General features: G+C 40.9%; 1 protein-coding gene across 3 annotated transcripts in view; it reads right to left on the bottom strand.

Moving 5' to 3' along the window:
- Htr7 (5-hydroxytryptamine receptor 7) overlaps positions 1-25658 on the bottom strand; it is a 91749-nt gene extending 66091 nt beyond the window's left edge. For 2 of the 3 annotated variants that reach the window (XR_013106214.1, XM_034509631.2), the window contains exon 1: positions 25111-25658. Coding sequence is in view for 2 of the 3 variants with exons in the window: in XM_034509631.2 (XP_034365522.1) it covers positions 25111-25658 (548 nt within the window). In the remaining variant the exon portion in view is untranslated. Of the gene's footprint in view, positions 1-23493; positions 23736-25110 lie in introns of those variants that run through there. The other variant, XM_076919519.1, reaches the window with a different exon arrangement.
- Between the last annotated feature and the right edge of the window lie 1210 nt (positions 25659-26868).

Raw genomic sequence — 26868 nt, forward strand, 5'->3', positions numbered from 1 at the left:
TTGAGCATTATAGCTTCCATACAGAGTTTCTCCAGTTGTGGCAAGGTAGCCACTGGACAAGAATTACCCTAATTAATCTAGAGGCAAAAATTACTGTCCAGGAAAAGATGCATGATGCAGGATACTCAACATCTTAGCTCTGCCAAGACAGAGTCAGCTAGTGCTTCATAATGCCTGCTTCATTTAAGGTCTGTCAGATAATTCAGAGCCAGAAAGCTAAAGACAGATGCTCCAATGTTTTGAGGAATAGGGGACTATCCAAGTAGTAGTCGCATGTCTACTGATGGCTGTGTTTGGAAGCTATGTTTTTGTGTTTTCTGTATTTTCAGGTCATATTTCATTCACTCTTGGATCTCTGATGGGGTTGAAAACTAGTTATAGTCTCATAATCAAACTTAAGTTGTTTGACATTGAGGAAGATGATGTAAATTTGAAAGAATGATTTTCAGATGGTAATGCAAGTTAAAATCAAAACATAACTCAGGTACAGAATTGTAAACTCTTTTAGTTAGGATAGATCTTAGAGGAATGTACCTAAATTGACAAATTGATGGACTGGATATTATTAGTGTATATTATACCTTATAGTTTACATAACTGTTATAACCGTGTTTATTGTATATCTGAGAGAATGGGCTTTTTTAGTGTCCAAATAAAAGAGAGAAGTGTTGTGGATTTATATTAACACTTGCATGGTTATTTGGGTTCCCAAAATTGCCACATGAGAATACCACATGTGACAAGCTGATGGTCCCTGCTCCCAGCTGGTTCTAATTACCAAGTAAAGTTGCTGGTGGTCAATAGCTGGGCAGGAAGGCAGAGGCAGGATTTTTAGGATTCACAGGCAAGGGGACCAAGGAAGAAGCAGAATCACCATGCCAGAAAATGAATGAGATCCATGCTTGAGGGCTGCATAAGAGAAAGCATACAATCATGTAAGAGCCAGGGAAGAGTGGCCCCAGGACCCTCACCATTGAGTCTAGGGTAGCAAAGACGGAACATAGATTTTAGTAAGTAATAATTCAGAAGTATCAGAGAGGAGGCATTAGCAATGTGGAAGTTTGGGAGTGGCCAAGCCATTGAGCTAATTAAGGCATATTAAAATAGAAGGGTGTGTGTGTGTGTGTGTGTGTGTGTGTGTGTGTGTGCGCTTCATTTGGGAATTCAGAACATTAGGCAGGGAGTTTAGAGTGTATAAATTAACTACAGCAAGAGTAGTCCCTCAACAGCATAAACATACATTCATGCAACAAGTATTTATTGGCTATTTATCTTGTGTCAGTACCTTGCAAACAGCCTGCTATCAGTAACCCAAGCTCAAACATGACCCAATAACTGCTACCAGCACATGCTGTAATAGAAGCCTCCCAGTGGAAAGATCTTAACTTGTGAGCATTTTGTTCTGTGGGTGGGGTGTTATTAAATAGATAAATACTTTACATTTCTTAAAGAACAAAAAAACAGATTACCTTGCATGGTATTAGTTATATGCGCAAACCATTAAATCTGTTACCAGATACACACAAAAGTCCCTTTGTGGCATTTTTTATTCTGGAATATAGAGGATAAAGCAAAAGCAAATGCCATAAGAGAAGTTATCCAAGTACAGAAGGACTGAGACCTGGCTTAAACATCATCATGGGACGATTTGGAGCAATGAGGATACTCTATCAGACATGTTAAACCTACACCCCAGGATAGTTATAAATGTGGCCCAAACAAAACTGTAAACAAACTTACTTAAATGTTTAGGATTTATTTCTTTTTTAAAAACTGGCTGTACAGTTCTCAAGAATAGACTTTGTATATACAGTGCTGTGCCATGATCTCAAATGATTGGGCTTGCCTACAAGGACATCAAGAAGGTGCCCACCCTCACTGGTTTTCCTCACAGGGGTAAGCAGAATATAGCTAGACCCCCCCCCCAAAAAAAAAAAAGAAAGAAAGAAAAAAGAAAGAAAGAAAGAAAGAAAGAAAGAAAGAAAGAAAGAAAGAAAGAAAGAAAGAAAAGTCTGTGAGCCTTCTACATCTGGCTGTACCTCTCAATAGCTGGCACAGAAAATGCTGGCTTCTCTGTGCTTCACACTTTTTCTTCACAGAATGTGAGGTGGAGTGTACATGGTCTCTAAAACTCTCTTTCCAGTCAGCGTTCCAGTGAGAATGAGAGTGCATACTCAGGATAGTTCTAGGAGAATGTTTCAGGGGTGTGGGCTGGGGTAGGGAAATCACAGAGCAGAGTGTGGCAACAAGAGAACAGTCAGGATCCGAGGCACACAGGAAGAAGGGATGGGGAACCAGTGCTGAGGGGGAAGGGGGTGTTATATAGCAAGTTCTTCTCAAGGAGACGCACTGTCAAGAAACAGAATAAGACTTTCCAGTGCTACATCGAATACAAAGTAGGGTGGGGAAGGGAAGTGGGCATCCTGGCCTTTTTCCTGATTTTAGTGGAAATACTTTTACTTTTTCTCTACTGAGCAAGATGTTGGCTATGGGTTTCCTATCTTTACTATGATAAGATATGACCCCTAAATTCCTAGATATTTCTAGGACTTTTATCATGAAGGGATATTAGGTTTTTGTGAAAGGCTTTTCTTCATCTAATGAGATGATCCTGTGATTTGTTTCCTTGCATCTATTTATGTGGTGGATTATGTTTATTGATTTACATGAGCCGACCCATCTCTGCATCTCTGAGACTGTAAGAACAATGAAGGAAAAAGGGGGATACAAATAGAAAAGGAGGAAGTCAAAGTGTCGTTATTTGCAGAAGATATACTATACATAAAAGATCCGAATGACTCCATCAGTAACCCCCTGCAGATGATAAACATATTCAACAAAATAAGAGAACAGAAAATTAACACACAAAAATAGTATCCTTCCTATATACAAATGACAAACACACTTATAAAGACACCAGGGAAACAATTCCATTCATAATATTCTCCAAAAAAATCTTTGAATAAATATAACCAAGGAAGTGAAAGACTTGTACAATGAAAACTGTATTCCAAAAATGGAAGCTGCAAAAAATACCAAAAAGTAGAGACATCTTCCATGCTCTTGGTTTAACACTGTAAAAATTATAATTCTATCAAAAGCAATTTACAGATTCAATAAAGTCCTCATGAAAATCTCAATGCAAATATTCAGAGAAATTGAAATATTTTTAAATTTAATATAGAAACACTAAATGGCTGAAGAATAAAGAATGGCTGGATATATCACCCCTCTCAGATTTTTAGTTATGCTACAGAACTACAGTACAGTAATAAAAAAAATAGCATAGTAACAGCATAAAAATAGATATATTGATCAGTGGAATAGAACTGAGAACCCACATATAAACCCACAAAATAAGCTTACTGACTTTCAACCAAGAGGCCAGCAATATACATGGCAGTAATACAGATGGGTATTACTTTCTACAAATTGTGCTGGTCAAACTGGATATCTATGTATAGAAGAAAATATATCCTTATCTCTCAATCTGCCAAAACTCAACATCAAATGGATCAAAGACCTCAATGTAAAAACTGATATCTTGGATACGATTGAGGAGAAAGTGAGGAATAATCTTGAACTTGTTGGCAGGAAAAAACTTTCTGAACAGGATAAAGATAGAGCAGAGATTAAGACCAACAATTAATAAATGGAATCTTATGAAACTAGAAAGCTTTTGTGCAGCAAAAGAGATTAACATTTGTGTGAAGGTGTCTACAGAATGTGGGGGAGGGGTGGCAGGGGATCTTAGCCAGCTATACATCCGACCACGGTTAGTAGCTAGAATATACAAAGACCTCAAAAAATTAAATATCAAGAAAGAAAATAACTCTATTTAAAATGAGATACAGAGCCAGGCAGTGGTGGCGCATGCCTTTAATTCCAGCACTTGGGAGGCAGAGGCAGGCGGATTTCTGAGTTCGAGGCCAGCCTGGTCTACAGAGTGAGTTCCAGGACAGCCAGGGCTACACAGAGAAACCCTGTCTCGAAAACCGAGAGAGTGATAGAGAGAGAGAGAGAGAGAGAGAGAGAGAGAGAGAGAGAGAGAGAGGGAGAGAGGAACTTAACAGAATACTCAAAGGACAAAATACAAATGTCCAAGAAACATTTAAAATATCCAACAATGCCCCCTAGTTAACACCATAACAAATAACAAATAAAGGCACAATGTCAGGAATGGATTACCTCTTTAGCATTGTTGGTAAATGAAGTCCCATAGAACCCAAACTTTATAAGATATTGCAGTGTTCTTGATTACTGTCCAGAACTTGATGTTTAAGACCTCGCTCATGAAGTCATACTTGAGTCATACAACATAAAGAAATCATGTTACTCACTAGGAAACCTCATTCCTACTGGCTAGCTTTCGTGATGCTAGCAAGTATTATGCATGATACCAAAGGGAAAAAAATGATTCATCACTCTCACACAACTGTGAATTTTGTGAATTACCCTGGAGAGACATGACCATTGGCACAATAGTGGCATGAATATCATGAAAGTAACCAATCACTTTCTGATTGGATTTAAGGATCACTCCCAAAGTTGAAACCCATACCTAGTACCATTATTAAAATCAAGAAACCTATAAGCTGGGCAGGTCACAGGCCTTAGGGGCGTGAACTGTTCAACATTCTCAAAGGAACTCATAAAATTTAGGGGAAAAAAGAAATGCAAATAAAAATCTGTTTAAGAAGAAGTACAGAAAGTACAGGTTGTCCCTACAGTGACACACCCTCCCTTCATGCTCTGAGGGGTCCTTCCCTGACATCTCTGCTGTAGCATTCAGCCAGAAACCAGACTATAGGTCAGTTTTCCAGAAGAGAAAAGTCTGGAGAAATGTGGAGACTGGAAATGAAGATATGAACTACAACAGGCTCTTTCCCATTTTACATTCTCTGATGTTTGATAGCTTGTGGGACCATGTGACCTAAATATATGCAAAGCCAAAAAACATGTAGGCAACTGGGAATAGCATGGTCCCACATATGCACCTAGGTTAGCACCTACCATCTCAACATCAAGATGATTCAGAAAGAGATAAATACGATGCTTCTGCCAACTAAGGACTTCATGCCCCTAGGTAAGTCTCCATGGCTAGATCAGTAAGTTGGTTTGCAATGTTAAAGATACATGATTCATGCTGAGTAGATATTTTCTATCCCTTTCTCTGTGAAATGTGAGAATTAAGATGTCAGGTCTAAAATAAGATACAATAATATTTGGTTCCAGGGTCCAAGTTATCCTGTATACCCGGATTAAAATTTCTAAGCCTTTCTTCATTTGTAGAAAGGGAACTTTAGATCCTACCACATGGAGTTATTATGTAGATTAAATAAGATGTTCATCGCGCAGCACAGGGTTTGGCTAATCAGTGTTAATGTTTATTATTAATCTCACATTAGGCATTTATTTAACAAGTAATTCTTGGAAGTTTGCTAATGACTTTGACCTGAGCCGCCTTGCTTTGCCTTCATTCTGACTTTGGAAGCCTTTTTTACTTGCGGGATTTCCAAAATGCCACAAACTGATCGGTTTGTACTGCAATTTGTACTGAAGCAACACATTAAATGAATTTCTTTGAAGAGTTACCACCTTAGACAAGATGAAATTAATAGCTTTCAGCAGGAAAAAAATGTTCATTTTGCAAGTACGAGTCTTTTGCATTGAAAAGAAAAATATCTAAATAAGACATCAATCATCCATAACGCCATTTGAGAAATGTTAGAAAAAGGAAACTTTGGCTTTTATCAGATGGCTTTACTTTGGCTAATGTCTTTTATGGCTATATAATCCCATTTTTAAAAACTTGGAGGAGCTTTGCTTTGATCTGTGGGTTCTCTAAGAAGTTATAAAGATGGACGAAAGGCACTGTAACTGCAAAAGAGAATGTGAAAACACAAAACAATGATAATATAATATTCCCAAAACCAAGTTTTGTGTCACTCCATGGGAAGAAGTGGTGAAGAAATACATAAAGGTGCTATTGGTGACAAAGGAGCCAAGATTTAAAGACACTTAATTGATCTGCATATAGTTATCCAGTTTTTATCTACATATACATTGTCACAGGGGATGTTTGTGCCTGGCATTAGACTTGGACCAAGTTTTTCTCTCCTGCAGGTACTGCCCCTGTCATTGAAGTATCCAAGATATCCTAGAGAGACAGACTCATAAACTTACCCATCTGGAGAGTAGAATAGGTATTGTGCCATAATATGTACAAATCAATATGGGAAAATGAATTCAGGCAACAGGAGAGTAAATTCATTAATTAGCTCTTGCAGAGGAACTAACCATTCTAAAGTTTGTGGCTTTGACACCAGCTATTTATTCAGCTCCCTGTTTTGGCCCAGGCAGGTCTGACTCATCTCAGCTGGGTTTTCTTACATGTCTGTGGTCAGGTGATAGCTCTTCTGATGTCTGAATAATTGATGATAACTTCATTCAAGTAATGGGCAACAGGAAGACAAAGAAAGCAGCTATGGGTCTCTTATCCAACTTGGGCTTTTTACCAAAGCAGCAACTGGAGAAATGGGCATCTTTTTCAAGTCACATCATGTCTGTCATGTTTCTAAGGCCAAGCCCAGAGCTCTTGTGTGAAGGCAACAAAGTCATACTTTTAAAGAGCTGCATGTACCAGGATGGAAAGACCTTCGGACCATTTCCACAGTGTGTTACAAGCCTGGATACAAGTGAGATCTGTCTTGGAGACTGGTCTATTGTCAGAGTAGGAGCTGTTGTCAGAGCTGTTCCATGAGAGAAGACTCAGAAAAGGCACTAGTGCACACATATAAAAATTGTCTGCCATTCAGCCAAGTGAGCAATGTGTTTGGGAAGGTTCTGAAGATAAAGTAAGTTCACCGTTTGATTTCCCATGTTGCGAAGGTATATTGGAAAGATCTGTGCTAGAGAAGCTCCTGGTATAGGATTTCCACTGTCAAGCTGTGTCTCTGAGGCATAGGAGCTAACCCAATAAGGCTTCTGGGGTGTTCATGTAATGAGCTATGCAGGTAAAACCCCATTACACTGACTGCCCTTACTGGAAGAGGTTTCTGACAGAATATCCTGGGAATAAAATCAGCAGTGTCTCCATAAATCATATGAAGCATAACTGTGCTTTCAAAGTCAAATGCTGCTGGCAGCTGTGATGAAGGGGAGGAAACAGGCCCAACAAGTCCAAATTGGGTCATCACCGGTGCTGTGGCTTCTACATCACTTCATGTATGCCTGGCTATATGTTCCATACTCAAGATTCTATTAAATAGCCATGATCTGCTTATTTGATTAGTATACACATTTAATCATTCACACATCCAGCAAATATGTACCAAATACCTTCCAAATGCCAATAGGAGCTGGGGAAAAAAACAGACATGAGAAATATATCACCAAGAGTCTTACCGCTTGTCAAAGATGGGGTAGCACACAGAAATTAAAACAACAACCTTGTTTGATGATGGTAGAAAATGAATGTTGCTGTACTAAATACAGGAGAGCTAGGGAGGAACACCCAGCCCAGGGTCAGCATCCCAACAACCACTACACTTGTAGACATTTCATAAAGATAAATCTGATTTACATATCCCTTTTATAATAAGTGGAGATTCAACAGGGGATCACTGAGTCCTCCCATTCACCAGCTCTGTAATCCCAGATGTCCTGATGAACTGGAGAACCTGAGTCCTTAGTTGGCCATCTGTGGATGATTTTTAAGAGTCAGATCCTTGGCTAACCTTCTTATTGATATAATCTCTGTATCTATAATTATGAAGAATGAGGTATAGACTTAAAGGATGATATATAGAGTTACAGTTGGAGAGTCAGTCAAGTTTAGAAGAGCCTGCAATCTACCCTCCACTTTCGGTCTCGACAGAGCTCTTTGGCCTGAGACTTGGGTCATACCCATTGCTCCAGGAACCTTGCTTTGAACATCTCTCATCTCTAAATTTTCCTACCTTCCCAACTCTACAACCAGATCCATCAGACTCATTTATTGATTCAGGAATACATTTGCATCTTAGCTGTTGTATGTGAGACTTAAAATATGAGACAAGTCTCAAGCCTAAGGTGTTTCTATTCTAGGAGTATTTTCCTAAGGTCATCCATCCATTCATTCAACTAAAATGACCAGATGCCTACTGTGTGCCCAGAACTTGTGAGATTTGGGGTGTCGAAGTAAATGATGAAGTTGAAATTCTTGCCTATCCCAATGGAATTCAAGACATGCATAAACAATTCACAGCAGATGTAGGATTGGAATCTGGGTGCCCTGATGAGTGCCTGATGGTTAAACTTTTTGTACGTGCTATGGCTAATTGTCCTTTCTGCTTCTTTCACCCATTTGCAATCATCTCCATCTCCTGGACCTACTTCCACCACATCCCTGAAACTAGCCTTGTCAAGATCACCAGTGACTTCCACATCAGCAAACTGATTACATTATATCTTTGCCAGAACATCCTCTCTTTAATTTCCACAGTACAATCCAAGCATTTCTCATATCTCACTGACCATCCCTTCCTAAACTCTGTTGGCTCCTTCTCTTCTCTTAGCTTCAAACTACTTTTTCTCCCAAAGTCAACTTGAGGAGGTAAGGGTTTATTTCCTTATATAGCTTGTAGGCTATCACTCGGAGATGTCAGGACAGGAACTCAAGGCAGGGACTGGAGAAAGAAATTAGTGCAGAGGCCATGGAGGGTTGCTACTTACTAGATTGCTTCCCATGGCTTTCTCAACCTACCTTTCTATAGCACCCAGTCCAACCCTCCCACATCTATCATCAATCAAGAAAATGAACCACAGGCTTGCCCACAGGTGAACTTCAGTAGTCATTCAAAACTACCCAGCACAACACACAAATCTCTAGCCTTGTATCTCAACCCTTGAGTTCCTTCTGGAATTCTAGGACTGTACGTCTAAATGTTTGCTGATAACAAATTAATCATTTAAAATACAATTCCTTCTGTTGACCACTGAAGCTACTGCTGTCACATCACAATTATCAGCATCACCATCTCTTGAATTCCTTGAGCCAAAAGCACAAGAGTGATGAGCTCTCGTGTCCAGTCTATCAGCAAGACATACCAGAGCATCTCAAAGTATGCCTGGGATACCTCTACTTGTCTCCATTTTTACTACCTGAATCCATTTCAGACTACTGCTGTCTCTTGCCTGAACCATTGCAAAAGCCTGTCAGTGGCCCTCCCAGTTCTCAGTCTTGTTCTTCAATGTTATTACTGATACAGGAACAACAATGAACTATCAGGATGAGAATCGGCTGCTAACGTAAGCGCCAATGGCTCTACCACATTTAAATTAAATTTAAAATAAAATACAAACTCTTTATCTGCCCTCAATCCCTAATATAATATAAGACCACTATGATACTTTCATCTCCTTCCAGTGTTATTTTTTTGTCCTCCTTTCTAATCACACTGGCCCAGGGTCTTCATAACAGTTGCTCTCTTTGACTGGAATGTTCTTCCCACATGTATAGATCCTTCTCATCCTTTACATCTAGATATAGTTTTGTTTTGGTGTGTGTGTGTGTGTGTGTGTGTGTGTGTGTGTGTGTGTGTGTTGGAGGGTGCCACATGTGTAAGTTAAAGGACAACTTGTGGAAGGCAATTTTCTCCTTCCACTATGTGGGGCCAAGAGACTGAAGTCTGGTCATCAGGCATGGGAGAAATCCTCATTACTAGCTGAGCCATCCTCACCCCCCTTTCCTCTCTGGTTTATATCCTCAGAAAGGCTTTCCACCATCACCCACTTTAACATGCCTCTCTATTTTAATTCTCTGTGTCCTACTTTGTCCTGACATATTCGTCTCTCTGTCTATAGACAGTTCCTTGCCCATTTTGTTTTTTTAAAATATAAGATCCCAGAGTATAGTGTGTTTGCCTTGCTTAGGATATGGCAGAGTAAACAATACAGATTAGGGAACCAATACAGGTAAAGAAGTAAAGAAATGAATCTCCTATATGTCTTTTAACAATGAAGGGATGTCTTAATGTTTTCATAGATATTTTAAGGGCTTTCACTGTTGGAATTTAGAATGAAGCCAGTATCATAGAAGCCTGTAATGCCTAGAAAACTATCAATAGTAAAACTATAAGTGATCTATTCATGAGCAAGAAAGAATTTTCAGGACTTTTGTAGAGAACAGCAGAGACATTTTAAATCCAAACACATACAATTGCATTTCTCAAAATAAAATTCTGCAATATGGAGACAGATGAACCATATTGACCACAGCTGGATTGGGGCATGCCCTGTAAGTCTACTCATGTTTCTACCAAAATAGTGATGAATTCCTGAGTGCATTGGTTTGCCTGATCTTCCAGATGCAGAAAGCCATCTATCCAGCTGCTTGTTAAAGAGTAAAAAGTATCAGTGTTCAGCAATACAGAACACTCTGGGATTTGAGTCATAACAGAAGCCATATGAAAATTAAAGTGTAAATAGATGAATAGGCAATTGGAAAGTCATCTAAATAGAAGAACTCTAGATGTCCCCAAAGGCCCAGAGCTTCTCATCCCAAGACTGGCGTCCTTAACTTCAACACACATTACAAGAGTGACCCTTGTCTTATGTCTGACCAACAGGGCATCATTTTGTAGCAGTTCTTAAGAATTCTTTAGGCACAGAAAGCCTGTTTGAAAACAGATCACAGAGTACCTGGTTCTTACTGATAGAAGAGACAAAAAAAACATTCCAAATGTTTGCAACTAAATGACTCATAACCCCTTCAGGAAAGATCATACCGCAAAAGAATTAGTGGTAATACAATGTCTTCAACTGAGTGATTTTTAAGCTCCAGAGTTTCTAATAAGTAAATAAAATGATCCTGATACTCGCAGCTAGATAGCACTGAACATTAGCTCTGTGTCCTTATTCAGTTTTGCATCTTCAATACCTAAATGCCTAGTAAGCAAAGAAGATATCTGCTTATTAAATAATCCTTTAGCTTACTCACTCAACCTCTTACTCTCCTTCCTTGCCCTCTGTGTCTGTCTCTGTGTGTGTCTGTCTCTGTATCTATCTCTCGGTCTCTGTCTCTCTCTCATACACACACACACACACACACACACACATTCACATATTCACACACTCACACACCCAATCCCTATTAGAGTTCCTTACTCCTGTGAAGGAGTGGGTCTGGTATCCCACAGTGATCCTATGTTAACCCTACGCCAAAAGCTTGCCAATATACTCAAGTAGAGGATTCCCAGCTTGTTGGAATAAACTAATCTCACTGCTGTTTCCAGATGCTAAGTGCAACTATATGCAGAAACTTTGAGATGCAGCCAAAGTATCCTGAGCCTCCAACACTCCCCGTAAGCCAACCAGAAAAGGGAGTCTTGATGACAAAGGCACGGGTTATCTTATGAATTTTTATCCTACAAGTTTCGACTTACTAGGACTGTTCAATATTTCCTTAGAGATCCAATTCTTCTGTGCCCAGCAATGGACTCCCTGTTAAATAGAAATGCATACTTTAACACAATAATACTAACAATAGCAATGGCTAACATATCAGCACTCAGTATGAACAAGGCCTTTGGTAAATGATTTCCACATGCCACCCAGTTTATTAAAACCTGTAAAATGAAGCCTTAGCTATCGATTTTATAGATACATATCTTGTATCTTACAGGAAGGCCAGGTATATAGTTCATACTAGGATACACAAGAGCCTAAACTAAGTCCTGAGCATCGACACCCACTCCCTGACCAAAGCACCAATGGCTTCAAGTCCCAGGTTTCCTTTCATTAGTTGTGAAACCTGAGAGATGTTTGATAATCTTCTGAGCTACTCTACAAGAAGCCCAACAGAGTCAACTAACCTGGACCCTTGGGGGCTCCCAGAGACTAAACCACCAACCAAAGAGCATACGCAGGCTGGACCTAGCCCCCTTCCCCTACACATAGGTAGCAGATGTGCTGCTAGGTCTTCATGCAGATCCCCCAACAACTGGAGCAGGGATTTTACCCCGACTCTTGCCTGCCTGTGGATCCTGTTCCCCTAACTAGGCTGACTTGTCTGGCCTCAGTGGGAGCTGATGTGCCTATTCCTGCAATAACTTAATGTGCCAGAATGGGTTGGTACATGGGGGGGTCCCCCTTCTCAGAGGAGAAGGGATGGGGGAGGGCTGTGTGAGGGGGACACTGAGGGGAGAAGGGAAGGCTGCAACTGGGATGAAAAACGAATAAATAAATTAATGGAATAAAAGAGAAGGAAGTAACAAAAGCCCCTTCATGTGGGGGTTCCTGAGAGGATTAAGTCAGTACAACAGCAGCACCTACTGTGGATTAAAACTAATTTCAACCCCCAGGACTCTCATCTATAAACCTGACATCCAAAAAAGTCTGAAATCAGATCTTTCTCTTAAACTGGTGGTATCCAATCACCTATTGCCACAAACTTAGCACACACCAGCAGTGTGAGTTTATTGTTCAGTAGTTATTTGGATCCTATGTGTGACGCACACCTTCCTTGGCTAACACTGAGCTGACATTAGAAGGCTGCAGTCCTTTCAAGACTCAAGAAGGACCCATTTTCTCCTTTCTGACTTCTTGAAGCTATTCCCATCCCTTGGCATGTGGTCCATTCCATCGTCAAAGCTAGTAGTGGCGGCTTGGATCATCCTCCCATGGAATACCACTACAAGAGCCACACCATTGTCTTACCTCCTCCTCTAACTCCCTCACCTGTCTCTTCCACATTTAAAGATCCTTATGATTATATTGAGTGCACTCAGGCAACCCAGAATTCCCCAACTGTCAAGTCAACTGGCTGGAAAACTTGATTCCACCTGCTCCCTGGCCTCCCCTGACCCTTTCATGACGAAGAGTCGAATATGTACAGGTTCCAGGAATTTGGATAAAGGTGTGCTTGGGAAAGGAATTTCTTTCCTACTAAGTTTCCAGTAAGCCTCTGTGACAGAAAAATGTGATGTGAGCTGATAGTACTATTTTTTTATTTTTATTATTTCTATTAATTATTTTTTAGACTTTAGTTTTTCTCCCCAGGGGAGAAAATGTTTTAGCGTTTACATGGGTATGTTTTAATATAATCAAGATGACTCATAATTAATTGTCCCAGCAGCTATGTTATCTGCATTCACTGAATTACATTTCTAAACTCCAAAGAATTTAGAACCCTGAAATACAGCCAGTAAGCCCAAAGGGTTTCAGATGTAACATTAAGGAATTATGCTAACACTATAATTACAGTTATTATTAATATCTTCATCATCTTGTTTGAAAAGGAGGAGAAAATGCTCCATAGCTGACAAGGTTAACAGACTGTGTTCACAATGCCAACACCAAAGGACCTGCAGAAGGTTCAAAAGACCAGGTGTCAGAGCACATACACATATATCCCTTGCAATTCATTCTTTCTTTCCACATATCCCTAGGAAAAAAATATTTACCCTCTATGGCTAAATAATGTGCTTCTCTTCCTAACCTTAGAGAGGTTTGAGTTCAGTATAAAAAAAGTCAGAATCATTAAAAGGATTAAGTGAAATGAATCATGTAAGTCTCCTGTTATTGGGCTTGGTATACTGTACACATTCAATAAATGGTATTTCTACTCTCCGCTGCTCTGCTTAGGCATTGCCTTCATACCTAATACCTATGACTTTTCTTTATGAAGTTTATGAGCTTAATTGAAAATGTGCTGATTCACTGAAAGAAAAGGGTTTGGTATTTCCATCTAATTTTGTCTGATCTACAGCAATGATGATGAAAGCCACCCCTTGCTTTCCGCTGCTAAGACTTTCACAGTACTGGCAACTTGTTAATGTCTGTTCCACAGGTGCAGAGAGCCATCAATGACTCGCCAGCTTACAGTGCCTCAAGGAGGCCATTCCCTGGTGTTATCACTGCCTACACCTTGCTTCTGTTCTCCCCCACAGAATCTCTTTCTTTCTAATTTAGTTTCCCAAGTAAACTCCACATTCACCAAGAGGAATCTGTAGACGTTGGAGAATAAGAAGTTAGGCCCAGATGTCTCTGGAATCTGAGAGACTGTTCCTTCCTTCCTCCCTCCCTCCTTCCCTTTTTCCCTCAGTCAATCCACAAAGATAACTGAACACTTATTATAACCCAAATATCCTGCTGAGAGCTATAAATGCAATTTCTAGCCAGACTAGCCCAGCTCCTGCCATTGTAGATGGCACACCTGAGCCCATGAATCATGAATTTATTACAGTTGATTTCTCAACACTTTAATTACAAATTGAAGTGACTGCTAGAAAAAAGTGCAGAATGATCTGAGACTATTTAAGTCTGGGATTCCAGAAATGCTTAACAGCCACATAGTAGGCAATGGCCACGATGATGTAAAGAAACAAATGAGCTTTGGAATCAGACAGCTTCTCCTCTATGCAATGTCCATGAGTTTCTCAGCATCCTTACCTACAGTCTTGAAAGCGGTCATCCATGTCATGCTCACTTTTGATCAGAAGAGACATTGATGTCAGATACTTAGTGAAGTCACTTTACAAGGATGCTAAGAAGACTCAATGAGATGTCATTGGTTACTGTTCTGTGCCTATAAGCTTCAGTGACAAGAAACATTTATTAACTGGTATATGATATCTGAAATATTTACAAAGGAGAATGCCACATCTACACTGAGGTTTGAGGAAATGTGGAAACATTTGCAGGAAGAACAGTCAAGTTGGGGAAGAAATCGGTAGCTAGATGTAGTAGTTCAGATTGAGTTGAATCATGTGATAGACAGCATAATGGTGACAACTAATCGGTAAGAATTTAAGGGCTCCAGCATCCCTTATGCTGGGAGCCAAGATACCCATCCTCCATACTCCTCCCCCTTCTAATGTATGGCCCTTCACCAAAGTGACCAGACCTCTCCAGGCTCCTATTCTAGACAACCAGAAGGGAGAGAAGACAAAGGCAGGGGAGTTGGTGCTAATTGTCTTGAGGGATGTTATCAGAAAGCAAAGACATTAATAGCTCTGTTGGCATCTCCTGGAGCAAAATAGAGTGCCATGGCCACACCTGGCTGTGAGAGAAGCTAGGAAACAGTCTTTGTTCTAGGTAGCCATAGCCTGTGTGAGGGCTGTATTTCCATAACTAAAGAGGAAGGAGAGGGTGGACACTGGGAAAAGCAACTACAAAATCAGCAATAAGGGGCAAAGTCTAACTGACTTGGGCATCTTCCTTACTATTCCTTCACTTGGAAGGCTCCCTGCTTTTCTCTCTGGGCTCACTCATATGCTAAGTTAGAACCTCCATCATGAGTGCTTTTCCTTTGCCTAGGATCCTTTTTGGTGTTTCCACTGCCAATCTAATTCTACATTTTGATTGCAACCTAAGACAAGATTTGCCCACACCTTTATCCCATATTCCAAGTCCTATTATATTTTATAAATGTATTTTCCTGTTATCTTCCACAAACATATATTTATGTTTATATACAACACACATATATAACATGTTATAACATATATATAACATATGTTACATATCATATGTGCTATATATATATAACTAACACAATAAAATTCATTCTATATAGTGACATGTGTTAAATGTTATATAACTGTGTAAAATATTATTAAATACATAAACTTATATATAACATAAAAACATGTAAATATGCATTGCTTGAATTGGCTCGAACATAGTTCCATCAATATAAACTGTATATTCTTAGACAAGTCGCCTATGTTCTCTGAGCCTTTGGTTCCTCTAACAGTACACAGATAGAAGAACAATCATTTCATAATAAGGCAGAGAGTATGTGGAAGTGGTCTATGAAAAAAAAAAAGCAATCTTGTTGGTTAACAGGAGAAAAAATTAAAGCTGCTTGTGGGAAGTGTTACCTCTCAAAAGAACAAGGGAGTCTGTCTCTTCTTTCTCCTCTTTCCTTAGCAAAGCCAGAGGAAGATTCTGACAATTCTTAAAATATCTGTACTAGCTGCAGATTAATATAAGACTTGAGCAAGAATGACTTCCTTCGAAGAGAAAGGCGATCCTGAGAGACCAGAATGCCCCTGCACTGCTGATCACAGCAGAACCAACACCAACAGCAGAACTCAGATCATCGAAGGCAATGACTCACAGCACCTGGCAAGAAGGCAAGACTTCAGCCAGACACCAGTCAGACCTACACACTGTGGCTCTTGGGAAAGCACCAGATGACTTCCTGTAACTGTGAACCACCCAGAGATGACTCCCTGCCCCACATATGGAGCTAGACACAAGGGACTGCTGAGGGTACTTAAACAATAACTGCATCTGCTCAGACTAATCATATATCTGCAAGAGAGCCAAACTAATGCACGTCACGAGTTGTCTTCAATAAACACTTTTGTTCCTTTTACTACAAAATAAATGGTGTGTTTGTGCTAGGAAATGCCTAAAGTATATGAGGATGCCTTAACAATCATTTTAAACTCTAATTACAACTCCTGTCAAGAAAGAGAGCATTGCACTCGCCCAGAAGCACGTCACTTGGATCACAATCTCTTTCCCAACTAGAAATGACTGTTCATGTTCTCCTTAGCAAAATTCCCTCCTTTTTTAAGTTACGGATAATACACACCTCTATACCATGTTGTCTATTTCTCACTTTTATTGAGCATGGAATCATAAATATTTATTCTTTTGTACTTTGTTCCTTCTTGTCAGCATTATATATATGATCCTACAATATTTATTGTTAAAATAATATGACTTCTAAAATTTGATTTAATTAGCACTGTGTGTTTTAGTAAGGTCTCTAAGTAGTTCTGATTTATAGTCAATTTATTTACACATATACACCATATCATATGTATGTTTATATACCACAACTTATATAACATATACACATATATACCACAATTTATATATCACACACACTATATATATATATATATATATATATATATATATATATATATATGTCTATAAATAACTCCAGTCCCAGGTGATCTAACAAATACATGGTATACAGACACACATGTAGGTAGAATACCCATTCACGTAAAATTTTAAAAGATTAAAAACATTTATAAAAAAATGTTGTTGTATAGCATATGACAGGATATTAATTAATAATTTTTCTTGGCTGATAGAGGAAAGCATTTGGTATAATGGAAAAAACAACACAAACAGGCAAACAAGCAAATAAGAGATCACTATGACCAGAATGTAGAGAATAAAACATACTACTCTACAAGATGTGGAGAAGAGAGACGGACAAATCAAGGATCTCGTACAGATGATAGAAGAGTTTAATTTCATTCCGAGCATCGTGAAAAGCTGATGATGGGTTTTAAGCAAGAAATTTACATGATATTATTTATACATTTGTATGTTTAAACTATTTCAGGCACATGCTAACTTCTAGCTATAATGAGGTTTTCAGATGTTTCAGACCAGTGCTTCCACTTAAAGCAACTATAAAAAATCTTCATACAACACAAAGCGCACACACACCTTCTTGTAGGTATCACAGAGCTCTTGGAACACTAAAACTTTGGGACTAAAACCACTACGGAAGACAGGAAGGTAGGCTTAAATCCCCTTGGGTCACTAGCCAAAACCGGGTCAGGCCTAAAAGGCCAAGGATCCGAGAAAGAGCTTACATGTGGAGATGCTTTTAAGAGTCAAAAACACCAGAAGAGCTTTTGGCAAACGTCTGGGACCAGAGAGACAAAAATTAGAGACTTGAGAGGCCAAGATCCCAGTGAGAAGGGAGGACCAGAAGACAAGGCAAGCACTAATCTGACATCCCACTCAAGACATTTGCTGGATTCTGGAACTGAGGAGAGCAGGAGGCTAGGAAGCCGAGAACTCCCGTACTAAAAGTTTTCAGTGGGAGTTTTAACAGTCTCACAGTTCTCAAGAGACTAAAATATAAGTAAGTCAGAGGGAGAAGTCACTGAGAACCTTCAAATCTCTGAGCTGAACTCCTAGGAAAGCTATATTCTAGAAAGGGGCATCTGCCAGTAGCGACACTTCATCAGCAAAGCATGACATACAGGGACAGCTTGTAATGGTTCATCTTCACTATCGATTTGATTGGATTTAAAATCACCATGGAAACGTTTTCTGATTGTGTCAAGAAGGCATTTCCAGAAAACTTTAACTAAAAAGAAAAGATCTCCTGTGTGTAATCAGCATCATATCATGGGCTAATATGCTGGGTTTTATTAAAACACACACACACACACACAACTAAGCTGAACACTAGCATTCATCTCTATTTCCTGACTGAACATAAGGTCACCAGATGTATCATGACACTGCAAACATGATTTCTACATTACAGTGAATTATATTCCTTCAAACTAAACTGAATCTCGGGGTTTGGGAGATGGCTCAGTTTGGAATGTGCTTGCAAATTAAATCCCAGGAGCTGAGTTCGGACCCCTAGCATCTAGGTAAAGAAAATCCAGGTATGGTGACATGTGTCTGTAATCCTAGTGGTAAGGAAGAAGAGACAGGTGCATCCCTGGGGCTGGTGGCCAGCCTAGTCAGTTGGTGAGCTCTGGGTTTCATGAAAGACTTTGTCTCAAAATAAAGCAATTCCCCCTTAAATTGCTTATCTTCAAGTTTTTGGCTACAGCAACAAGAAACATACCTAACAAAGGAAGTTGATAGCGGGAGTGCAACTGTTGCCATGATAAATTTAACCTAGTTCCTAGGCCTTTAGAACTAATATGCAGGGAGAGAATGGAAGAGACTGGAGCTTCGAGCTACAGAAGCCCTGGCAGCCTGTAAACAGAGCTCAGTGATCCACCCCAGTAAGTGCCCGATTACAACAATGATTCTATCAGGATCTAGGCTAGAGGTCACTCATATTACATTCTTGCAAAAAATCTGATGGCTTTCTGCCCATGCCCTGAGGCTGGGAATGAGGACAAAGTTTAAAATAATCAACTAATTTGCTTGACAGAGGAAATTTCAAGACAAGCTAACCAACAGATTGAGACATGGTTATCAGTTACTGCTTTTATCCAGTGAGAGAGAGCAAATGAAGCAGAAAGATGTGAGGGAAAAAAAAGTGTGTGCAATTTGGTGAGGAGAGGAGCAGGGGACAGGTGAAAGTTGAGAAAAATGGGGTGCTGTAGCCGTTGACGAGATTAGAACCGTAAAGGGAAAACTCTCCCTCAGCTCTAGGATGATAGAAAGGTGCTCTGAGGGTAAGCCCCACTTACTGAATAATGCATTGTAATAAATCAAATACATATAAAAGGTCAGAGATTGAACCAGAAAAGGGATTTTCTGTCCCCAAATGGCTATCTATGGTTTTCCCAGGATCAGACTGAAAGTCATTCAGGGCTGCTGCAGTTAGGGTCCAAGGGGTCCAGGCTAAACCTCAAGAGGCACTGTCTTATTCACAGTATTGATCTTTCAGGCATAAAAGATGCAAGAGGGAACAAGGTCTGGGGGGGTGGGGGCGCTTCAGTAAGATTCCAGAAAGCAAAGGAGGCCAGGACCAATGTGTAGCAAAGTTGGATTTAGCCCCCTACCCTACCCCCCAAGAAATCCTAAGAGACAATTTCATTAAGGTAAGAAAGTGAAGCTTAAGTCAAAATACAGACTCCAGCATTTCAGAGATGCCAGAAACATGGGAGATCTACCAAGTAAAGCTAAAATCACAGAGTGGAGCTGACCTCCTCTCCTCAGACTAAAGAAAGAGTCTGTATGTGCTGCTTGCACCATAGCTGGAGGAGGAGAACTACATAAGGCTGGTAGAGCCCAGGTGATTCCATTGTGAGTCCCAAATGGCAAATATGGATGTGGTGGGAGCCCAGGTGATTCCACTGTGAGTCCAAAATGGCAAATATGGGTGTGGTGTTTGCCCTGAATGGTTTTAGTCTTCTTTTGGTCTGATCCTTGTTCTGGTTCTGGTTCTTAACATTCTCCCATTCCTCCCTTTTGGTATAAAAATGTTTATTCTCTGCCACTATAAACTGAAAGCATTCACATTATTTGTGGTTGTTGTTTTTGTTTATAGGCAATCATAGTTAAGACATGCCTTTGAGTTTCAGAATAGGTTTTGGACTTCTGAACAGTATTAGAACTATTAAGTCTATAAAGACTTTTAAAGATGGATTAAATTATTTTGCATTAAAATGAAAATTAGACCTCAGGAGCCAGGAGTAGAATGTTACCATTTAAGTGATATATTTGGATATTGAATTAGAAAGTGGTATTTGATGGTTATCTTCATTGTAAACTTGATTGAATGTAGTATCACCTCTGGGTGTGTTTGAAACAATGTTTCCAGAAAGGCTTAACTGAAAAAGGAAGACCTGCCACCAATGTAGGCAACACTATATCATGACTATATCACAACTAGCATCCAGGACTGAATTACAAAGAGAAAGTAATATGACCATTATCCATCTTTCTCTACCTCCTTACTGTAAAAACAATGAAAATAGTCATGTCCTGCCACATGCCTTCCCTTCTGTGATGGGCCACACCCTCAAACTATAAGCCAAAATAAACCTATTCTACTTTAAGCTGCTTCTTATCAAATACTTTGTCAAAATCATAAGAAAAGTAATATCTATCTCATTCCTTAGTTGAATTAAAATAATCAACCCCTCAATATGTCAGCTTTACATCTATTTGAATGACATGTTCCCTGTGGTCTTAGGAAGTTGAATTGTTGGGCTCTAGCTGGCAGAACTGTTTGGGGAGGATTAGGAGGTGTGGCTTTGTTGGAGGAATTGTGTCACTGGAGGTGGGCTTGGAGAATTTAAAACCCTCATCATTCCAGGTTTGCTTTCTCAGCTTCCTGTCTGGTTCAGAATGTGAGACCTCATCTTGCTACTCTAACTACTATGCCTACCAGCTACCATGCTTCTTTGCCATGACAATGATGGGCTCTTATCCCTCCAGATCCATAAATTGAAATAGACCCTTCCTTCTATCAGTTGCCTTTGGCATGGTATTTTACCACAGCAAACAAAAAGTAACTAATACAAGGTTTGCAAAGTGACTTTATGAGCAATAAACCTTCAGAGTAGCTCTATATATAGTAGCATATATATAATGATTGTATCATTGTACAATGAGATACAACTCGGAAATAAAAATAAATGAGTCACAATAAGGCTAAAAACTATAGATGAATCTTATGGACATTATGATGAATGTAAGAAGGATTCAAAAGTGTGCATGCTACAGCTGGGTATGGTGACACATGCCTATCATCCCTGCACTAGGATGAGTGAGTTGGGAGAACTTTGCCATCCAGAGCCACAAAATCACACTTTGTCACAAACAAAAAAAATCAACAGAAAAGAACACAGACTGTACAATTTCAGTTCTACCTTTCTAAAAGTTCCAGTTGAGCAAAATTATGAAGCTAAAAGTCATGTTATTGGCTTCCTAATGAAAAGGAGAAGACAATGTACTCTTTATACATTCTCTCCTGAGCACCTAACAGAGGTTACAATATGCATTGTGAAGAGAGAGTTGACACTGTTGCACTTACTTATACTGTTGACTATAAAGATATGCTGTTAGCTACCAAGCCCTGCACTTAGGAGGTGCAGGCATGGCTCTATATCTTCTATATTTGAAATGTATAAGTTTTAAAATACATTTCAAATGTATTAAAAGCTATAAAAATACAATTGTATCTACCTTTGAAACATTTAATAAAATCGATACATGCTGTTTCCTGATGGAACCCACCCAAGATAACCTCTTTCCTGAACTGTATGTCCATCAAGTCTTTGTACTATTTTATACTTCTGTATCTTTTATTTCTGTTTTTTTCCAAGACATGTACCCCTGGGGTGCCTTAGAACTCACTCTGTAGACCAGGCTCGCCCCCAAATTCTTAGAGATATGCCTGTTTCTGCCCTCAGAGTGCTGGAATTAAAGGCATGTGCCACCATATCCCAGCTACATTTTTTTAATACTTCTATATCTTATATAAACTCCAAAAACAATAAATCAAGTTTATTTTGCACGTTTTAAAACTCTGTATACTAGGTAATTTGGAAGCTAGGCATGATGGCTCACATCTATAACCCAAGCACTTGGGAGACAGAAACAGGAGGATCCAAGACCACTCAGGGGCTACACAGCAAGTTTGAGACCACCCTTGGCTATCAGACTTTATAACAGAAACTGTCTAGGAAAGGTACAAAAGAGCTTTATAGGACACAAAACTTTACCTTTCCTGTGATCTTTTTCTTTAATAAATCTATGTTAATAATAATAATAACAATAATAAACCATTCTAGATCCTTTGTTTGAAATGAATGGGGATGGGCAAAAGGAAACTAGAAAGATGCGTTTGAATATTGCAGTGGCCCTGGTGATATAGAACTCATAAACTGAATGGTACAGAAGAAAATACAGTTGTGGACACAATTCTTTGACCTTAACCATCTAGTGGTATAAAAACGAGAAAAACAAAGTAAGTCCAAAAATGAGATGTTCTTAAAGATGGAAGACTGAAGTTGACCTTGTAGAGAAGAAAAGCCAAAGACAGACCAAGGTGGAAGCACGAATAAACAGGCAAGTCTTTGAGAGGGAGGGGATGGAGGGAGAGTTCTGTAATCTAATAGTTGCGCCTTTGATTTTTTTTTTTTTTTTTTTTTTTTTAATGAACAGGAGTCATTCTTGAAAGGGTGCAGGATGGGAATTTTGAGGCTTTCGAAAAACAATATGGTTTTGCATTAGAAATGCTTGGGAAAGAGCCCAACATGGTAGGACATGGTGAAGAAACTTTCCAGGTTTCAGTTTAGTCAGGTCAAATGTCCACCAGACATCCAAATTCATACAATGGTGTAGTGTGAGCTAAAAAGAATAATCTTACTCATCCTAGGTTGTCCAGTACAGAGTACAATGTCACCTATTTTAGCTACTCAGGGAATGAAAGAAGAATAAATTGTTTTGATGGTACACTTTGGGTCATCTGGCAGGTTCTACAGCAGAGCTGAAGAAATTACCTTTTCCTAAATTCACTTTAGTTATAAATGCGTCTTCTTCCAACTTCTAGCTTTAAAGGTTCTTGGGAGAAAAAAAAATCAATATTTCTGTCAATTTTATTAATTTTTCATTTTATCCAAAGGAATAGTATGCAGACCTAAAATTTTATTTAGGGAAAAATCCCCAATGGGAGGCCAATTCTTGGGGGGAACAAAATATACAAGCTATACCTATATTGCCATAATTTGTAATAATCACAGGGATATAATTAATAAAAAGCTGATAATCTTGCCAAGAAGAATTAACCTTTACTCTGTACTCAGAACATTCCTGCTGGTACTAAATTGCGTGTGCACACAGATGCCTTTAGCCCAAGTACAGGAATCCCAGGGTGGGCTCAGCCAAACCTGCATGCAGCTCAGCATTCAGAAGCACAGGCTGACAAGTTAGCGCAAGGGGCCATTTATCATTTCTCAGTTATGAGATGATGAAAGGGTTATAAGGACATCACTTGCAGCCTACGTTGGTATCTATTTTCTTACACTAAGGTCCACTTACAAGGACTCCATTCATGGGAGAACTGTTTTGGTTGGCTGAGCAGTCGGTGTCAGTGCACGTAATTCATGGATATACTTATTATGTGTATTGAGTGCAGTCTCCACATTCCTGTTGTCACAGCCAGACTGTAAATGCATATGTTTTTGTCATTTTTAACTACAGTAATTCAGAACTTCAGCTGCCAAGTCTGGTGCCAATATTCTCACAGAGGCAGTTCATGCTCCAGTCTTAAAATAATTCCTTGTTTGCTGTCAGAAGCTCCTGTCATGACACATAAAACAGCAGTATAATTTTTTTAAAAAAAATTAAATCACTACCTAAATACAACTACAATGTGGGGTTTTTTTTTCCCTTGACAAACATTCCCTTTACTATCATACCCTTTATTTAGTAATTATAAACTTTGGTCACAAAGCAAAATACAAGACCATTTCAAACATAACAAACCACACATTGCGATGTTTTCAAGGAGAAAAAAAAAATGGGAGGAAATCTCAGTTACACGCCAGTCCATCCTCTGAGGCACTGTCATTTTAAATGCAGAGATATCAATTATCCTCCCCGTGCTGAAAGAGCTACACATTTAAAGGTTCTGCAGGTCCACTAAGAAAATCAGCCACTATTTCTCTCTATCATTAAACACAACAGGGTATAGTCCTGTGCTGGGTTGAAATCACCAGCAGAATTCCAAGTATAGATATTAAGGCTGAATATTTCAATCCCAAAGGAAACAGAATTGTTCTGTAGCCAAGGAGTATCGAAATCATATTTCAAGTTGTTGTTTGCATATGTCTAAGGCCGAAGACCAGCTTCATCAAAATTCTGTATTTTTAGAGGCTGAAGAAACTCCGGGGATTCTCCCACTCTGTGATGACACCCAAAGAGGCATTTCTTTTTCTCTTGCCCCAGCATTCTTGACAGATGGTCAACCTCTGCTTCAATTACTCCACTGGGGGAGTTCTTGATATTATACTCCTAGATTCCCAGGGGATATGATGAAAGACTAGAACCAACCTTTAAGACTCCAGTCAGTAAGCTTGCAGGAGACCGACAGACAGCATGGCCAAACACTAAAGCCAGACTTCCACGAGAATAAGATTCAGAATTAGCACGTCATAAGAGTGCAGCGTTTAAGAGCCCAATACTAGGATCATTCAAGGGCCTTTCTTCATCCTCAGAGTAGCTCCTAAAATTTGAGAAGCACCGCGCCTTTTCCCTTCTGACTGATTTCTTCAAGAGAAAAACGCTTTTATGGATCACAGCAATGGTTTGTCAGGCTAAAGAGTATCAAACCAACTTCTCACACACACTTCCCCCAAAAAAGAAACAAGCAAAGGGACCCCCTGGTGGAATTGCTAGTACTTTTAAAACTCTGGTCTTAGAATCATCACTACACTAAACCAGAAACATTTCGGGGTTTCTTTTAAGGGTTTGCTTTTAGCCTGTGCTTAAAGTTGCTCGGTTGGTGTAGGGGTGATGGGTGCGGGGTTGTATTTTAAGCTCAGCCCTTCTTCCCGCCGAGAAGTCTAGCTTGATCGATCCTCCCTCCCAGGAAAGGCTGGCGCGAGCTCAGCGCCCTGCACATCCCCAGCTGGGACGGGGCGGCCTGTCCCTTACCTGTCGATGCTGATCACGCACAGGGTCATGATCGAGGCCGTGCAGCACATGACGTCCATGGCGATGAAGACGTTGCAGAAGAAGTGGCCGAAGATCCACTTGCCCCCGATGAGGTCAGTGACACTAACGAAAGGCATGACCGCCACGGCCACCGAGAGGTCAGCCAGCGCCAGGGATACAATCAGGTAGTTGGAGGGCTGGCGGAGCTTCTTGACGAAGCACACCGAGATCACCACCAGGCAGTTACCCGCGATCGTCAGCAGCGTGATGAGCGTCAGGATGGAGCCGATCACAACTTTCTCGACTCTGCCATAGTTGATCTGCTCCCCGCAGCCGGAGACATTGTCCGGGAGCGCGTCCCAGTTGGGCGCCGGGCTAGCTGTCACCTCTGGGAAGCCGCTCAGCAGGTGCGGCATCCAGGAGCTCACCACCGGGTGGGCACCACCGTCGGGGCTCAGGTCCTGCAGCCCGTGCCCCACCTCCGGCAGGATGAGCGAGCGGAGATGGCCGTAGAGGTCCGGGCGGCCGCTGCTGTTAACGTCCATCATCCTGCCGAGCGCCGCTGCCCATGGAGCCGGCGCCCCCGCCAAGCGCTCCGGCAGCCGGCCCCGGGGCTGGATTCACCTTGCCCGCTCGGCTCCGTTCGGCCCAGCCATGGGGGGCCGGCGCTGGCCACTGGGGGGCGCCCGGCTCGGCCTCGCGACCCCGCACGTCCCAGGGTCCCCCCAGCCGCTGCGGGTGACGCGTGGGCGAGGACTCCCCCGCGGGAGGCGCCAGAGGTCCCCGACGGACACGCCGGAGGCGCAGGGTGGCGAGCCGAGCGGGGCCGGGTTGGCCGCACCGCAGCCCCGCAGCGATGCGCGCCGGGGCCGAGAGCGCCCGGCCGCCGCGGCCGAAGTTGCGGAGTGCGCCCCGCCCCTCGCGCCCGCCGCCGCCGCTCCCCTGCGGCAGCCGCGCCGCGTCCCAGCCACCGCCTCCGGCAGCCGCCAGCGCCCCGCGCCCTCCGGGACGGGCTTCCCCTGCTGGGCAGCCCCGCCGCGGCGCACCGTGAGAGCGCCCAGCCCTGGCTCTCCCTGCCGCAGATTCCCCCCTGGCCTCAGCACTGTAGCAAATGACAAGCGTATTGGGAGCGGTTTGCTTTTCAAGAAGACTCGGGGGTCAGTGAATGAACCAGTGAAGAACCTCGTTGGGGAATATTTTTAAAGTCCTTAATAAAAATAAATAAATAAAAATTAACGGGAAAAAGAACCTTTTGAGCACCACACCAAGCATCAAATAGATACTTTCGTTTCCCATTTTGACCACTGATGAGAGAAATCGAAAGGGGAGGGGGGTGGAGGAAGAAACAGTCAGATGAAGTGGGTGTAGGAGCTCTGGTGCTCTGATGAAAAGGAAGAAAGAAAGAAAAAAAAAAAATGAGTAGGGGTGCCCGAGGCCCTGGCAGCTTAGGATAGCACTGGGCACCAGCTTCCAGGTGGCGTCAGCTCTTCCTAACCGTTTTGAGGGCTAGAGACAGGCCTCTCCACTTGAAAAGGCACCCTGGCTACCTTTACATAAAGGCTTCCAAATAAACAATATCAAGATGTGGCTTGAATTTCCCTTCACATCCTGAAAGTCTTGCAAACACACGTAAAGAATGACCTATTATAATGGTCTGCAGACCCAGAGACGTATGTCGTATAGTAGCTATTGCCTAAAACCCCTCTGGTATTCAAATTCTGTCAGAGTGGCTGGATTTTTATTATTCATGAGGCGTAG

The sequence above is a fragment of the Arvicanthis niloticus genome, chromosome 1, assembly GCF_011762505.2.
Source record: "Arvicanthis niloticus isolate mArvNil1 chromosome 1, mArvNil1.pat.X, whole genome shotgun sequence".
NCBI classification, from domain to species: domain Eukaryota; kingdom Metazoa; phylum Chordata; class Mammalia; order Rodentia; family Muridae; genus Arvicanthis; species Arvicanthis niloticus.